The following is a 17,517-nucleotide window of genomic DNA, read 5'->3' on the forward strand; positions in this document are numbered from 1 at the left end:
CCCTCGGCCTACCAAACCTCCATGGGTCTACTCCTCCCATCTGCTCCATGTACCCCCTCAGCACTTCTGCCGCTGCCGGCCTCCTATTGGTCCTTGAGCTCGATCTGTCTAGCCCGGGGTCCAGCACTGTGTTAAAGTCCCCCCCCATGATCAAGCCCCCTGCCTCCAGTCCCGGAATGAGGCCCAATAGGCGCCTCATAAAACCCGCGTCATCCCAGTTCGGGGCATATACGTTGACCATCACCACTTTCTCCCCCTGCAGCTTACCCTTCACCATCACATACCTACCCTCCTTATCCGCCACCACCTCCTCCGCCACGAACGACACCCTCTTTCCCACCAGAATCGCCACCCCCCCGGTTCTTTGCGTCCAATCCAGAGTGGAACACCTGTCCCACCCACCCCCTTCTCAGGCGAACCTGGTCCACTACCTTCAAATGGGTCTCCTGTAACATTGCTACATCAGCCTTCAGTCCCTTCAGGTGTGAGAATACCCTTGATCTCTTGACCGGCCCATTCAACCCCCTCACGTTCCAAGTGATCAGCCGGGTCGCGGGACGACCCGCCCCCCTCCCCTGCCGATTAGCCATGTCCTGTTCCCTGCTCGTCCCGGGTCGACCCTCCCCTTCTGACCCGCTCCCCATGGCGATGTCCCCCTCCCCCCACCTCTCCAGTCCTCCACTTCTCGTTTCTGGTCTTTTCAGCAGCAACCCGGTGTCCCTCCCTAACCCCCCTCCCCCCCCAGGCTAGGACCCCTCCTAGCCGCGATGTACCCTCCATTGTACTCCCGTAAGTCAGCTGGTTCACGCTGACCCGGCTGCTCCTGCCACACTCCGACTCCCCCCGGCTCGGGGGGGGGGGGGCCTCCCCCCCCTTGCCCCTCCTCCCTGGCCCCGCTCCAGCGCGGGAAAGGTCGCCATTGCTAGCCACGCCCCGCACTCCTCCCCTCCCCCCTCCTCTGCCCCGCGCGCGGGAAAACAGAGGAAAGCCCGCGCTTTCGCCCTGCCACACCCCACCCCGCCATCTTCAGTTCCACCCCCGTCCCCGTCCATGCCTGTAAAGAACCCCCCCTAGGAGCCCATATCCCCGATCTGCTCTCCCCCCCCGTCCCGCCTCCCCAACTTAACATTATAACTAACAGATAAATAACAAATAACAATGTACTTAACAGTCGCCCTCTACCAAACAGCATAAATAACCATAAATAACCATGAATAACCACAATAACAATAACTAAGGGAAGTTGGCAAAGGGGGAAAAAACATCAGAAGAAAAACCACAGCAAGAGTTCAAAATCCAAACAAAGAATTCAGCTGAAAGTACCCGAGCGGCCAAGGCCGCCAAGTATCCCCTGGGTCTAATTCGAGTCCAGTTTCTCTTCCTGTACAAAGGCCCACGCCTCCTCTGGGGACTCAAAATAGTGGTGTTGGTTCCTGTAGGTGACCCACAAGCGCGCTGGCTGCAGCATTCCGAACCTGATCCGTTTTGCATGTAGCACCGCCTTCGTCCGGTTGTACCGGGCCCGCCGCTTTGCCACCTCCGCACTCCAGTCCTGGTAGACCCTCACCGTCGAATTCTCCCACTTGCTGCTCCTTTCCCTCTTGGCCCACTCCAGCACTCTTTCACGGTCGCTGAGTCGCTGGAACCGCACCAGCACCGCCCTCGGGGGCTCATTTGCTCTTGGCCTCCTAGCCATGACCCTGTAGGCCTCTTCCAGCTCCAGGGGCGAAGGGACGGCCCCTGCCCCCATCAGGGAGCTCAGCATTTCTGCTACATATCCCGGGAGGTCTGACCCCTCCAGGCCTTCTGCCAGGCCCAAGATCCTCAGGTTCTTCCGCCTCATTCGGGTATCCAGCTCCTCAAAACGGCTCTGCCATTTCAGGTGGAGTGCCTCGTGCACCTCTACCTTTCCCACGAGGACCGTGGCCTCCTCCTCCCTCGCAGTCATCTCCTGTTGCAGCTCCCGAATCGACGCCTCTTGGGTCGCCTGGGCTCCCATCAGCCTGGTGGTCGTCGCATTCATTGACTCCAAGAGCTCCATTTTCAGCTCCGTAAAGAAGCGCAGGAGAGCGGCCTGCTGCTCCTCCGCCCATTTCCTCCATTCCTCGGGTGCACCACCGGCCGCCATTTTGGTCTTCTTCCCCCGCTTTTTTTTGGGAGCTGCTGTTGCTCTCTTTACCACCCCACTCCGGGTACCGACCATAAAGTTGGTCTGGTTCTCTTCAGGGAGCCTTCCCCCACCGGGATTTGTCCTTACAGCGCCGTTGGGGCCCTCCAATCGGCCCGAAAACACCTTTGTAGCAGGAGCAGCCAAACGTGCGACTTAGCTGGTCATAGCCGCAACCGGAAGTGTCATATTCAAACATGATAAGACCACAATTCTTTTTTTTTTTTAAATTTAGATTATCCAATTATTTTTTCCAATTAAGGGGCAATTTAGCATGGCCAATCCACCTACTCTGCACATTTTTGGGTTGTGGGGGCGAAACCCACGCAGACACGGGGAGAATGTGCAAACTCCACACGGACAGTGACCCAGAGCCGGGATCGAACCTGGGACCTCAGCGCCGTGAGGCGGTTGTGCTAACCACTAGGCCACTGTGCTGCCCATAAGACCACAATTCTGACCACTTCAGCAAACACCTCTCCTACAACATGCAATTTTAAACACATATTATTCAAGTTAAATTGGTGCACCACGACACTGCAATATGAATATAATTTATTTATAAATATGCATTTTGAGAGATGCAGCCATTTTAAATAATGTGTACAGGATCACGAGATTTCACTGATACTTGAACAGCCACTGAGGTTACAGAGAGCAACACGTACTCTGCATTCTTTAATAACTATGTGAGAAAGGTGCTTGTGAAATTTCCAACAGAAGTACTAGAAGAAGCCACATTCCCCCTGTACATACAAAGTGTGGCCATATGACATTGGTAACTAATTTCAGTTTGAAACATACAGGGTTGTATTTTTCACTCCTATCAGATGGCACAAGTGGGGAAATTTCCTGGCTCACTGCATGGTCTTGGGAGAATGGCCTTCGGATCTGGATAGCGGGGTACGATAAGATGGAGTTGTGCATCTTTCCTTCAAATTTTGAGCCCTCAAACCTTCATCCCCTCGCACCGTCCCAAGACACGGCAATGTCCCCATGCCACTCATACCCTGGCCCGAGGGACTATTTGGAGCTCCTTGTGTGTGATTAACGTCCCACCTTCTTTCCTCAACCAGTGAAAATGGAATCTGTCAGAAACTAGGGTGGGCCATCAGATCTGGTGTTCGGCCTGCCATTTAAAAAAAATAAATTTAGAGTACCCAATTCTTTTTTCCTCCCCAATCAAGGGGCAATTTAGGGTGGCCAATTCACCTACCAAGCACATCTTTGGATTGTGGGGGTGAGACCCACACAGACACGGGGGAATAAACAAACTCCACATGGACAGTGACCCAGGGCCAGGATCCACGGTGCTGTGGGGCAGCAGTGCTTTTTTTTTAAATAAATTTAGATTACCCAATTATTTTTTCCAATTAAGGGGCAATTTAGCGTGGCCACCTACTCTGCACATTTTTGGGTTGTGGGGGCGAAACCCACGCAAACACGGGGAGAATGTGCAAACTCCACACGGACAGTGACCCAGAGCCGGGATCGAACCTGGGACCTCAGTGCCGTGAGGCGGTTGTGCTAACCATTAGGCCACCGTGCGTGGGGCAGCAGTGCTGACCACTGCGCCACCCCTAGCCTGCCATTTCCAAAAGTCTGGAGAGTCGCCACAACTTTGCTAAAAAAATCTGAGTGCCATAAAGTAAAATCATCGATCAACCATAGTTTCCCTGGTAATAGAATTATGGTTCTCTCAAATAGCGGAATAAAATAAGGTGACCAGTATATTAGTTTGATTTCCAAAACCCACCACACCATACATTAATTTTTACTTGTTGTCAACCTAGTATTTAAGGGAATACTCGTCAGTGTAGATCCAATGCTTATAGTCAAAGCCAATGGGCTGCCAATTTAGTGTCACCTAATTACATTTATGTAATATTCACAATATGATTATGGTTTAGTGTAGTATCAATTAGCACCACAGCATGACACATACCCCTGGGAGCATTGCAAGTCTATTGCCATCCATCCAAAACTCTTTTAGTCCACTCAGTTGTTCTAATACTTCAGGCTAATAGGAAAATAGAACAAAAGACACCTTTTAAAAAATACACATACATGAACAAATTTAGAAAATCATTTAAAATAACACTTCAGTGGTTTATCTTTCAGAAACGTTGGACCATAGATGGCATCTAAATCTGCCTACTTGGGAAGGACATGTCTGGGTGAAAAACATTTGGACAATATGCAGCAGCAAGGTAGGTGATGATCTTTTTGCAATTAAAATGTGACAGGTTATGCACATGAATGAAAAAAGAAACAAGGTAATTTGCTTTGAATGATTTTAAACCAAAGGTGCCTTTTAAACAAAATCTGCACATACTTCATGAGAAACCGGATATTTTAAATGGAATTAAAAGGAGGCCACTGCATTTATTTTGGCCAAAAGATTGGTTATAAAAGCACAGCACTGCCCATCTTCACCGGTTTGTAAATTAAATTTCCAAACTAAGATCATATTCTTAACTTCTCATTTACAAAAACAAAAAGTCCAAAGGTGAATATTTTTTGGTAACCATTTCTTCAATTTGAATGAATCATACTGTTCAGTGCTTCCTGTTTCTGAAGGTATTCCACAATCTATCAAAAACCAAGGGCTTGCTAAATGCTTTATGAATCATAGAGACGCACTGGTCGGGTTTTGCTGGAACTACTTACCACTTCTGTGAACTCATTACTTCCCAAATCTAATCTCTCCAACTGGGTAAGTTTGTTCATGGTTCTACAAAGATCAAGGATCAACAAGTTAGATACAGAAAAACAAAGCATTTGACACAAGACAGATTACTGAGCGTGCAAATACACCTTCCGGATATTTAGGTTCCAAAGGCTTTTAAAAAAAAAGTTTTCTATTCTCGGAGAGTTAACTTTGCCACAATAGGAATTTCAAGTATAACTTCTTCAAAACGGATGGTAGGCGACAAAGTCGGCAGATGGAGTGTGCAATTCAAAATAAATTGGAGTGGCTTTGATCGAATCAATCAGCCGATGGAATTAAAGAGCATCAACTGCTTCAAAAAAAAGTTGTGAGTGGATGCCCATTTCAGATAACCAAACCAAACTTACTTATATCTTCAACTCACATCTGGATAGAAATTGTCCCATTGGGCAGATGCAGCATGGGTTCATAAAGGGCAGATCGTGCCTAACTAATTTAGTGGAATTTTCTGAGGATATTACCAGTGCAGTAGATAATGGGGAGCCAATGGATGTGATATATCTGGATTTCCAGAAAGCCTTTGACAAGGTGCCACACAAAAGGTTGCTGCATAAAATAAAGATGCACGGCATTAAGGGTAAAGTAGTAGCATGGATAGAGGATTGGTTAATTAATAGAAAGCAAAGAGTGGGGATTAATGGGTGTTTCTCTGGTTGGCAATCAGTAGCTAGTGGTGTCCCTCAGGGATCTGTATTGGGCCCACAATTGTTCACAATTTACATAGATGATTTGGAGTTGGGGACCAAGGGCAATGTGTCCAAGTTTACAGATGACACTAAGATGAGTGATAAACCGAAAAATGCAGAGGATACTGGAAGTCTGCAGAGGGATTTGGATAGGTTAAGTGAATGGGCTAGGGTCTGGCAGATGGAATACAATGTTGACAAATGTGAGGTCATCCATTTTGGTAGGAATAACAGCAAACGGGATTATTATTTAAACAATAAAATATTAAAGCTGTGCAGAGAGACCTGGGTGTGCTAGTGCATGAGTCACAGAAAGTTGGTTTACAGGTGCAACAGGTGATTAAGAAAGCAAATGGAATTTTGCCCTGCATTGCTAGAGGTATGGAGTTTAAGACTAGGGAGGTTATGTTGCAATTGTATAAGGTGTTAGTGAGGCCACACCTGGAGTAGTGTGTTCAGTTTTGGTCTCCTTACTTGAGAAAGGACATACTGGCACTGGAGGGTGTGCAGAGGAGATTCACTAGGTTAATCCCAGAGCTGAAGGGGTTGGATTATGAGGAGAGGTTGAGTAGACTGGGACTGTACTCATTGGAATTTAGAAGGATGAGGGGGGATCTTATAGAAACGTTTAAAATTATGAAGGGAATAGATAGGATAGATGCGGGCAGGTTGTTTCCACTGGCGGGTGAAAGCAGAACTAGGGGACATAGCCTCAAAATATGGCGAAGTAGATTTAGGACCGAGTTTAGGAGGAACTTCTTCACCCAAAGGGTTGCGAATCTATGGAATTCCTTGCCCAGTGAAGCAGTTGAGGCTCCTTCATTAAATGTTTTTAAGGTAAAGATAGATAGTTTTTTGAAGAATAAAGGGATTAAGGGTTATGGTGTTCGGGCCGGAAAGTAGAGCTGAGTCTACAAAAGATCAGCCATGATCTAATTGAATGATGGAGCAGGCTCGAGGGGCCAGATGGCCTACTCCTGCTCCTAGTTCTTATGTTCTTATTTACTCGGAAATTGCTAGTAGGTTGTAATTTGAAACAGTCCTTCCACACACCTCAGCAAAACGTATCAATACTCGACTGTTCAACTGATCATGATAAAAAACTTGATCAACAATTACTTATTCACCAAAACAACATTTTCGAACAATCCTCCAGCTTGTGTAGAACAGATATCACAGGAAAATTCTGTAGGCAGCCACATTAAACTTCAAAGTCCTGAACTTGTAACGGCTGATTAACTTGTAACCGGCAAGATTTTTCTGTCAAAATAATTTGAGGGCAACATCGCTCACCAGAAACTATGTGTATATCAGGCAACAACTTCAGGTAACTGCTGGGGAGGTGGCTGCGCAGTGGTAATGTCGCTGGACTAGTAATTCAGAGGCCCGGGCTAATGCGTCGGAGAAACAGGTTCAAACCCCATCAGCGGGTGGTATTTAAATTCAACGATAAAATCTGGAATTGAAAACTAGTCTAATGATGGCCATTAAACTATTGTCAATTGTTGTAAAAACTCATCTGGTTCTCTAATGCCCTTTAGGGATGGAAATTTGCAATTCTTAGCTGGTCTGGCTTACATTCAACTCCAGACACTCAGCCCTCTGAGATGAGACAGCAAGCCACGCTATTGTATCAACCACAATGAAGTCTAAAAGGAATGAAACCGGCAGACCTCCTGACCTGCCCCATATCGTCCTAGGCACCAGAAATGACTGCAAAGTCAGTCTTACTAACATCTGGGGGTTTGTGCCAAAATTGGGAGAGCTGCCCCACAGACTAGTAAAGCAACAGCCTGACAGTCATACTCACAGAATCATACCTTACAGACGATGTCTCAGCCAGCACCATCGCTGGGTATATGCTGACCCACTAACAGGACAATGGTATACAGTTGGGAGGACGTTGCTCTGGGAGTCTTCAACATTAACATCGGGTTACACATCAGCACGGAAACCTCCTGATTACCACCTACCGACCGCATCAGCTGATAAACAAGTAATCCTCAAAGTTGAACACCACTTGGAGGAAACACTGAGGGTGGGAGGGGCACAGAACGTGCTCTTGGTGGGAGACTTCAACGTATATCACCAAGAATGATGCAGTAGCACCATTACTGACCGAGCAGGTGGAGTAAAAAAGGACTACCCGTTGCAGAAGCATTTGTCCATGATCATATATGTAAGAGTGACCAGTGCACAGTCCTTGTGGAAACAAAGCCCCATCTTCAGATTGAGGATACGCCCAAGGGTGTTGTGTGGCAGTACCACCATCGGGTAGACTTCAAACCAGTCTAGCAACTCAAAACTGGGCATCCATGTGTCACTATGGGCCATCAGCAGCAGAATTGGGAACAACTGCAATCTGTAATCTCATGGCCCTGCATCTCTCCCACTCTATCACTACCATCAAACCAGGGATTAATTTTCCTGGATCAATGAAGAGTGCAGGATGGCATGCCAGGAGCAGCATCAGGCTTACCTAAAAATGAGGTGTGAAGCTGGTGGCACTGCAACGCGGGATTACTTGTATGCCAAACAGCAGATGCAGCATTCAATAGACAGAGCTAAGCGAGCCCATGACGAATCTGCAGACCTGACATGTCCAGTCATGAACAATTAAACAATTAGCTGGTGAAAGAGATGCCAGAAATATCCCCAACCTCGATGATAGGGGAGCCGGCACATCTGTGCAAAATTCACGGCTGAAGCACTTTCAACCACCTTCAGTCATATGTGCTGAGTGGACGATCCTTCTCCACCTGCTCCTGAGATCCCCAGTATCATGGTTGCTAGTCTTCAGCTAATTCTGTTTTCTCCCTGTGATGTCAAGAAATAGCTGAAGGCACTGGATACTGCAAATACAGTGGACCCCGAAAACAATTCAGCAATAATATTGAAGACTTGTGCTCTAGAACTTGTTGTCTCCCTAGCCAAGCTGTTCCAGTACAACCACAAGGCAGGCATTTACCCGACAATGTCATGCCCACAAAAAGCAGGACAAATCCAACCTGGTAATTACCATCCATCAGTCTACTTTTGATCATCAGTATAGTAAGGAAATGTGTTGCCCACAGTATTATCAAGCAGTACAACAATAACCTGCTCACTGATGCCCAGTTTGGGTTTTGCTACTCCATGATCATTGAGATCCTGGCCTCATTACAGCCTTGCTCAAACCACGGAGCTGATTCCAGGCAAGAGTAACTACACCTGACATATGGCTGCCTTTGACCGAGTGAGGCATCAAGGAGCCCTAGCAAAACTGAAGTCAATAGGAATCAGGGGAGTAATCTCCACTGGTTGGAGTCATACCGTACAAAAAACAGATGGTTGAAGTTGTTGGAGGTCAGTCATCTCAGGACATCACTGCAAGGAATTCCTCAGAATAGTCTCCTCAGCCTAGCTATCTTTACTGTTTCATCAATGGCTTTCACTCCATCATAAGGTCATAAGTGGGAATATTCGCCGATGATTGCACAATGTTCTGCACCATGCGCAACTCCTTGCGAAGCTACCTGCGTCCATATGCAATAAGACCTGGACAATATTCATGTTTAGGCAAATAAGTGGCAAGTAACATTTGCGCCAAACAAGTGCCAGGCAATGACCATCACCACCAAAAGAGAAACAAACCCTCACATCCTGACATTCAATCGCATTACCAGTACTGAATCTCCCACTATCAACATCCTGGAGTTTACCATTGACCAGAAACTGAACTGGACCAATGATATAAATACTGTTGTTGCAAGAGCAGGTCAGAGATCAGGAATTCTGTGGAGAGAATCTCACCTCCTGATTCCTCAAAGCCTGTCTACCATCAACAAGGCCCAAGTCAGGAGTTCACAATCCGTACCAGCACATTACCCCAATCCCGTGTGCTCACTAACCTCCTGCTTGCCACCTCATCAAAAGCCACCTGAAAATCCAAACACACCACCTGGATGAGTGCAGTTCAAACAACCCTCGAGAAGCTCAACAGCATCCAGGACAAAGCAGCCTGCTTGATTGACACCCCATTCACCACGATAAGCATTCACACTCTCCACCATCAATGCAACAATGTGCATCATCTCAGAGGTGCACTGCAGAAACAGCACTTTCCAAACCAGTGATCTCTACTACTTAAAAAAGACAAGGGCAGCAGATACCTGGGAACATTACCACCTAGAGGTTCCCCTCCAAGGCACTTGCCATCCTGATTTGGAAATATAATCACTGTTCTTTCACTGTCACTGGGTCAAATTATTTTCCTTCCTCTGAGCAGTGGGTTTTCTGCAACACAGGGACTGCAGCGATCCAAGAAGGCAGCTCACCACCACCTTCTCAAGGGCAATTAAGGATTGGCAAAGAATGCTGCCCAAGACAGGGACGCCCACATCACACAAACAAATATATAAAATTACGCTGCTCCACTCACGCTGGGAAATGGCATCTCACAGTCTGCCTCGCAATTCAAATGCATGGAGGGCTTGAAATATAATTACTTGCATGACATATACGAAATAAACTCGGCATCAAAAGTCAAGGCTTGTTTATTTCAGTCCAAGTACCCTTTTAAAGTGAGTGAAAAGTCTACATTAGTGCCAAACAGCTGCTCTGGCATTGGAAATGAACCATTGCCGATATACAGTCTCATCCTTTTTCATTGCAGTTCAAGATTTATTTATTTAAAAAAATATTTTTTTGTTCTTGGATAATTGGAGCAATGACAGGTAGAGTAAAACAGTAATCAAACAATATTGGGCTGAGATGTATTGCAGCTGGAGAAAGAAATGTGCCTCATTTTCAGTTGGCCTGGCCTATGGAATTTTAATGTCAATGAACCAGTGCACTACAGGTTAAATGAAATGAAAGTGAAATGAAAATTGCTTATTGTCACGAGTAGACTTCAACGAAGTTACTGTGCAAAGCCCTAGTCACCACATTCCGGCGCCTGTCCGGGGAGGCTGGTGCGGGAATCGAACCGTGCTGCTGGCCTGCTTTAAAAGCCAGCGATTTAGCCGAGTGAGCTAAACCAGTCCCAACCAGGTTGTTGCAAATGTGCATTTAGGGCCTCAATAATAATTTTTTTCCCCAAAAAGGAACTTTGTTCTTTTCCACCACCCTCTGAGCAAAGATGTTTCTGCTCATCTCAGTCCTAAGTGGCCTACCCCATGGCCTGAGACTGTAGCCCTGTGTTCTAGTTCCGCAAGCCAGAGGAAACAACTTCCCTGCATCCAGTCTGCCCAGCCCGGTCAGAAGTTTATACATTTCAATATTCCAGTGAGCACAGGCCCAGCTGACCCGATCCCGCCTCCTACGATAATCCTGCCATTCCAGGAATCTGTCTGGTGAACCTTCGCTGCACTCCCGCCATGGCAAGTATATCCTGGCTTGAATAAAGAGACCAAAACTGCACACAATGCTCCAGGTCTCACCAAGGCCCTGCACAACTGCAGTAAGACATCCTTTCTCCTGTGCTCAGGCTCTCTTGCAATAAAGGTCAACATAACTGCTTGCTGTATCTGCTAGCTTTCAGTGACCGGGGTACGAGGACACCCAGGTACCCAACATTTTCCAATCTATCACCATTTAAATAATACTCTTCCATTCTGCTTCTCCTACCAAAGTGGGCAACTTCACACGAGGCGACACAGCTTCAAGGTGAGGGGCAGGAGGTTTAGGGGGGGATTTGATGAAAAACCTTGTTACCCAGAGGGTGGTGAAGGCCTGGAATGCACTGTCTGGGAGGGCGAATCATAGAATTTACAGACAGAAGGAGGCCATTCAGCCCATCGGGTCTGCACCAGTCTTTGGAAAGAGCACCCCACTTAAGCCCACACCTCCACCCTATGCCTGCAACCCAGTAACCCAGATCACGATCAATCCACCTAACTGGCACATCTTTGGAGTGTGGGGAGGAAATGTGAGCATCCGGAGGAAACCCCGCAGACACGGGGAGACCGTGCAGACTCCACACAGACAGTCACCCAAGACAGCAATTGAACCTGGGACCCTGATGCTGTGAAGCAACTGTGCTAACCACTGTGCTACCATGCTACCCAGTAAAGGTCCGTGGTGGTAGAGGTGGGTTGCCTCGCCTCCTTCAGAAAGTAACTGGATAAGCACTTGACATGTCATAGCATTCAAAGCTATGGACCAAGTGCTGGCAAATGGGATTAGGTAGGTGGACAGGTGTTTGTAATGTATGCAGATTCGATGGGCCGAATGGCCTCTTCTGCACTGTGTAATTCTGTGGTGCTTTCGGCAATCAGGTTCAAATTCCACTATTGGCAGATTGTGAAATTTGAAATCAATAAAAATCTGGAATTTAAAGACTAATGATGGTCATGAAACCAAACTATTGTTGTAAAAACCGACCGGGTTCACCAATGCCCTTTAGGGAAGGAAATCTGCTGTCCTTACCTGGTCTGGCCTACATGTGACTCCAGACCCACAGCAAATTGGTTGACTCTCAAAACGCCCACTAAAATACTCAGTTCAAGGGCAATTTGGGGTGGGCAATAAATGCTGGTCAAGCCAGTGATGGCCACATCCCTGTGTGAATTAAAAAAAAAATTGCTTTGCCCAATTTTTATGTGGATTAAATTCACCCATGACAACTATAGCACCCTTGTTATATGCATCTCAAAATTCATGCCAACCCCTACCTTACCACTACTGTTTGAAGGCTTAAAGGCAATTCCCATTAATGTTTTCAGCCCCTTGTTGCTTCTGAATCTAGATTATCTGAGGCAATATCCTCTTCACTACAACCACGATCCTGAACTAATCTCACCACTCCACCCACTTTTCCCTTTTATCTGTTCTTCCCAAATATCGGATAACCTTGGGAATTCAGCTCCCAGCCTTGGTCATCCTGCAGCCATACCTCCATAATTGCAATCTTATCGCACCTCTGTATGTCACTTTGCGCTGTTAATTCATCTGCCTCATTGCAAGTGTTCCGTGTATTCAGATACAGTGCCTTTAGACTTGTCTTTTTAAAACCTTTAAACATATGTACTATGGTCCTTTTTGCTGCTCGCCCTAGTTTCCTCTGCCTTCCACTTTTGCTTTTTACTTTACTGTCTTTCATTTTTGTCTTTGTTTCCCTCTCGTGTCTCCCCACTCAGATTCCCATCCCCTGCTACCCCAAATTAAACCACCCCCAACACCCCTGTGAAGATATTGGTCCCTGTCCAATCTGATTGGATTAAGTAGATAAACAGTAGTTCACACTGTTTACACAGGTCCCAGATACCAACTTGCAGCAACTTAAACAGGCATGGGCAAGTCTAACTGAGGGCAGGCGCCATTCCTTCACCCATTACTGAACATTTTGGCACAGTAATATTCTTTCATTGTGCTTCAATCTGACAATGATCAGGCACCCAAAGAACAAAAAAAAATTGATCTTTAACTGATGTTAATTCTAAAACAGCTGCATCCTACTAGTTGAAACCAGCAGATTTGAAAACTAGATCTTGCAAAATCATGAGAGATGGAAAAAAGATCAGCCTGAAAAGGGATGCGGGCTGCTTTTTGGCAAATTAACGCAATTCCCTTCAGAAGATATCAATCAAAATCTCACAGCTGTGCAGACTGAAAGCCTGAACCGATACTTTGGTTTACGTAATGTTCTAGAGCCTTACCAGATATGGATTGTGCAACAACTGCACTGCACGCCTATCATCCCAATTATATTTAGCACTGGATCAAATAGCCAATCTATTCACTTCACACAATCTCATTCACACACATCTCTCAAATTGAAGAACAGAGATCTTCATTTGGAAAAACGGATGGATGATTTTAATCCCGAGTCCTGAGCAGGGGTAATTTACTTATTAACACCTGGGTTATATGTTTGTATCCATGTGTTTCATTTAAAGCAATTGGAGAATCCATTATCACCTCAATAATAATACTTTCATCCCACTACCCCAAAGGTGATGCAGAACATAATGGACAAATATTGTTACCAGTATTTAGAGCAAGACGGTACAAATTACAATGCCCAAATTCTGTTGAACCACGTGTTGCCACTGTGCAATGAGCACTGTGGTAATATCACACACCACTGGAATGGTATTCTCGATTCCAAATAACTCAACATTTGTCTCTGCGGCAGCACTGTACAAGAAACAACCTTGGACTAATGCAATGCTTAAAAGCCACTCAATATTAATTAAGATACTTTACATTATCATACTGATTTTTTTCCCCCAAAGAGTACCCAATTATAATTTTTTCAACTGAGGGGCAATTTAGTGTGGCTAATCCACCTACCCTGCACAGTTTTGGGATATGGGGTGAAACCCATGCAAACACGGGAGAATGTGCAAACTCCACACAGACAGCGACGCAGGGCCGGGATCAAATCCGGGTCCTCAGCGCCGTGAGGCAGCAGTGCTAACCACTGCACCACCATGCCGCCTCCACATCATCACATTTGACGGAAAAAATAAAGCAATAAACTATTTAAAAACTGAAACACTGGAGCAGCAAGGTGGAACAATGGTTAGCAAGCACTGCTGCCTCATGGTGCCGAAGCCCGGGTTTGATCCCGGCCCAGGATCACTGTCCGTGTGGAGTTTTCACATTCTCCCCGTGTCTGCGTGGGTCTCACACCCACAAACTCAAAGATGTGCAGGGTAGGTGGATTGGCCACATTAAATTGTCCCCTAGTTGGAAAAATTGAAAAGAAAAGAATTGAAACATTAACAGAGCCTGTTAATCTTAATTGAATTGAGCTCTGTTCAATTGCAAAATGTTTGCCCAATGCCTAAATTGTGCAATTTGGGTCAAATGCATCGCACTGTTCTTGTATGTGGAATTTATATGTCAATTGTTACAAGCCATCGTCTAGGGGGTTAGCAGTTCCTTCAGTTCATTTATTGTCATGAGCACGTGAAAAGAAAGACTTATTCTGTCAATCCCAGGGTACTTTGTTTGATTTTCCATTAAACATTCATATTGACACAAAAATTACCCTTCCGCCCTGCTGTGGAATATAACTCGGCAACACCATGCTGAATTGAAAGGTAAAACTGTGGTTTAATTTTATGGACCAAGTTCACTCTGGAAATATCTACCACCAGTGTTCAGAACCATAAAAGTGAAACATATAGGGATTATAAAATGCAATCTATTCCTGACCCTTTCACACAGATTTCCACATCAACAGTCTACTCTAATACTAACATTACCAACACCATGAATCTTCCCTAGATCTTCATAGGTGCATTTGCAGCTTTGTATTAAACTACATCCCAGTTTTTGTTTTGGCAATTACTCTTGGTCAGAAGTAATCAAAAGTAGTTTAATTTCTATTAACTTTCCAGGCGTGCACATGGGATATTCACAATCTGGGGTAATTGAGACGGTATTCTCAAAAGGTGTAGAGAAAGGTCAATAGGTTAATGGGAGAATGGGGTGTGCAGGGTATCAGGAGGGATTGTGAACCTTTTCACAGTTATGTATTTAGCCAATGCAGAGAAGGTGGTCGCCCAGAATGGTTTTGGAAAATACAATAGAAAAAATACTGAAAATGTTACAAATTAGAAACAACAAGAAAATGCTTTGCATTGGCGAGCCCAAGTGCAGATCGAGCAATCCATAGCCGAACACCACCATTCAGTCTGCAAGGTGTGACCTTGACCTTCTGGTCACTTCCCATTTCAATTCTCTGCCTCAATCCCATTCTGGTCTTGGCCTCCAGCACTATTCCAAAGAAGCTCAACGTCTCATCGTTTGATCAAGTATCCCACAATCTTTGGACTCCAAATTTCAGTTCATTAATTTCAGATCATACCCATAGAGTCATAGAGGACAACAACACAGACTCATCTTTGCCTCCTCGCGCCTGCGCCAGTCAAAAACAACCACCTAACTATTCTAATCCCATTTTCCAACATTTGGCCCATAGCCTTGTGTGCCTCGACATTGCAAGTGCACCTAAATACTTAAATGTTATGAGGATATTTGCCTCCATCACCCTTTCAGGCAGTGAGTTACAGACTCCCACCATCCTTTAGATGAAAAGATTTTTCCTTACATCCCCTCTAAACCTCCTGCCCCTTACCTTAATTCTATGCCCCCGGTCATTGATCCCTCTACCAAGGGGAAAAAGTTTCTTCTTGTCTATCTATGCCCCTCATAATTTTATACATCTCAATTATGTCCCCTCTGCTCAAGGAAAACAACCCCAGTCTATCCAATCTCTCTTCATAGCTAAAGCTCTCCCGCCCACGCAACAACTTGGTAAATCTCCTCTCCACCACTTCCAATGGTATCACATCCCTCCTATAATGTGGATTCCAGAACTGCACACAATACTCTTCGCTGTGGCCTAACCAACATTTTATACAGTTCCAGCATAACCTCCCTGCTCTGAAACTCTATGCCTCGGCTAATAACGGCAAGTTTACGATATGCTTTCTTAAAAACTGTAACTTCCCTGCTACTTGTTTTCACAGTAACTTCATTGCAGCGTTAATGTAAGTCCACTTGTGACACTAATAAAGATTATATTAATATTAAGGGATGACTGTACTGATCTGACAAGGTGGGATGGTCTCCCTCTGTCACTGGCAGGTCGGGTACAGGCAGTTAAAATGAATGTGCTGCAGCGGTTCCTATTTATTTTTCAATGCCTGCCGATTTTCCTGCCAAAGGCATTTTTAAAAAAGAGAAATTGAAGGGCCGATTACCTCGTTCATATGGGAAGGGAAGGTGGCCAGAATTAGAAAGGCCCAACTACAGAGAGGAAGGCAGACAGGGGGTTTGGGTCTTCCGAACCTGATGTATTATTACTGGGCGGTGAATGTGGAGAAGGTACGGAACTGGGTCAGAGGGGTTGACTCCCAATGGGTCAGAACGGAGGAGAGTTTGGGTAGGGGTCGAGATTGAAGGCGCTTGCGATAGCGCCGTTCCCAGCGGCTCCTGGGAGATACTCAGGGAGTCCGGTAGTAATAGCTTCGTTGAGAATTTGGAGGCAGTTTTGACAGCACTTCAGGTTGGAGACAGGGTCAAGGGAAATGCCGATTCGGGGGAACCAGAGATTTGAGCCAGGGAAGTGGGATGGAAATTTTCGGAGATGGGAGGAGAATTAGGACACAAAGGTTCGTTTCTTGGGGTCGCTTTGCAGGATTGAAGGAGCTGGGAGTGAAGCATGGGCTGGAGCAGGGGAAATATTTAGAGACATGCAGGTTCGAAACTTTGCCAGAAAGGAGATAGAACTTCCCAGTAGAGCCGGCTTCCACATTGCTGGAGTAGGTGCTCACGACAGGGGTACTGGAGAAGGGGCTGGTATCGGCAGTTTACAGGGCTATTTTGGAGGAGGAGGAGGTGCCGCCAGAAGGGATCAAGGGAAAGTGGGAGGAAGAGTTGGAAGAGGGTATGGAGGAGGGGTTCTGGTGTGAGGTGCTCCGGAGGGTGAACTCGTCCACCTCGTGTGCAAGGTTGGGGCTGATACAGCTGAAGGTGGTGCATTGAGGGCACCTTACAAGGGCGAGGATGAGTCGGCTCTTTGAGGGGGTAGAAGATGTATGTGAACGATGCGGGGGGAGCCCCGCAAACCACGTTCATATGTTTTGGTCCTGTTCAAAGCTGGAGGATTACTGGAAGGTGGTGTTTAGGGTAATCTCTAAAGTGGTGCATGTGAAACTGAACCCGGGCCCTTGGGAGGCCATATTTGGGGTGTCGGACCAGCCGGTATTGGAAACGGGCACGGAGGCAGATGTTGTAGCCTTCGCCTCGTTGATCACCCAAAATCGGATCCTGTTAGGGTGGAGATCAACCTCTCCACCCTGTGCCCTGGCATGGCGGGGGGACCTGATTAAATTCTTGATGCTTGAAAAGGTAAAATTTGAACTGAGGGGAAGGATGGAGGGGTTCTACAATTCATGGGCGTTATTCATTATACAATTTTGAGAATTGGATCACAT

At 46.1% G+C, this 17,517-nt stretch overlaps 1 protein-coding gene across 2 annotated transcripts in view; it reads right to left on the bottom strand.

Moving 5' to 3' along the window:
• Positions 1-17,517, bottom strand: part of erbin (erbb2 interacting protein) — a 328,567-nt gene that overhangs the window by 107,115 nt on the left and 203,935 nt on the right. For both annotated transcript variants that reach the window (XM_038805630.1, XM_038805631.1), the window contains exons 7-8: positions 4,838-4,901; positions 4,113-4,187 (exon numbers count right to left, since the gene is read on the bottom strand). In XM_038805630.1, the coding sequence (XP_038661558.1) occupies positions 4,113-4,187; positions 4,838-4,901 (139 nt within the window). The remainder of the gene's footprint in view (positions 1-4,112; positions 4,188-4,837; positions 4,902-17,517) is intronic.

Source organism: Scyliorhinus canicula, chromosome 8 (assembly GCF_902713615.1).
Source record: "Scyliorhinus canicula chromosome 8, sScyCan1.1, whole genome shotgun sequence".
In the NCBI taxonomy this organism is placed as follows: domain Eukaryota; kingdom Metazoa; phylum Chordata; class Chondrichthyes; order Carcharhiniformes; family Scyliorhinidae; genus Scyliorhinus; species Scyliorhinus canicula.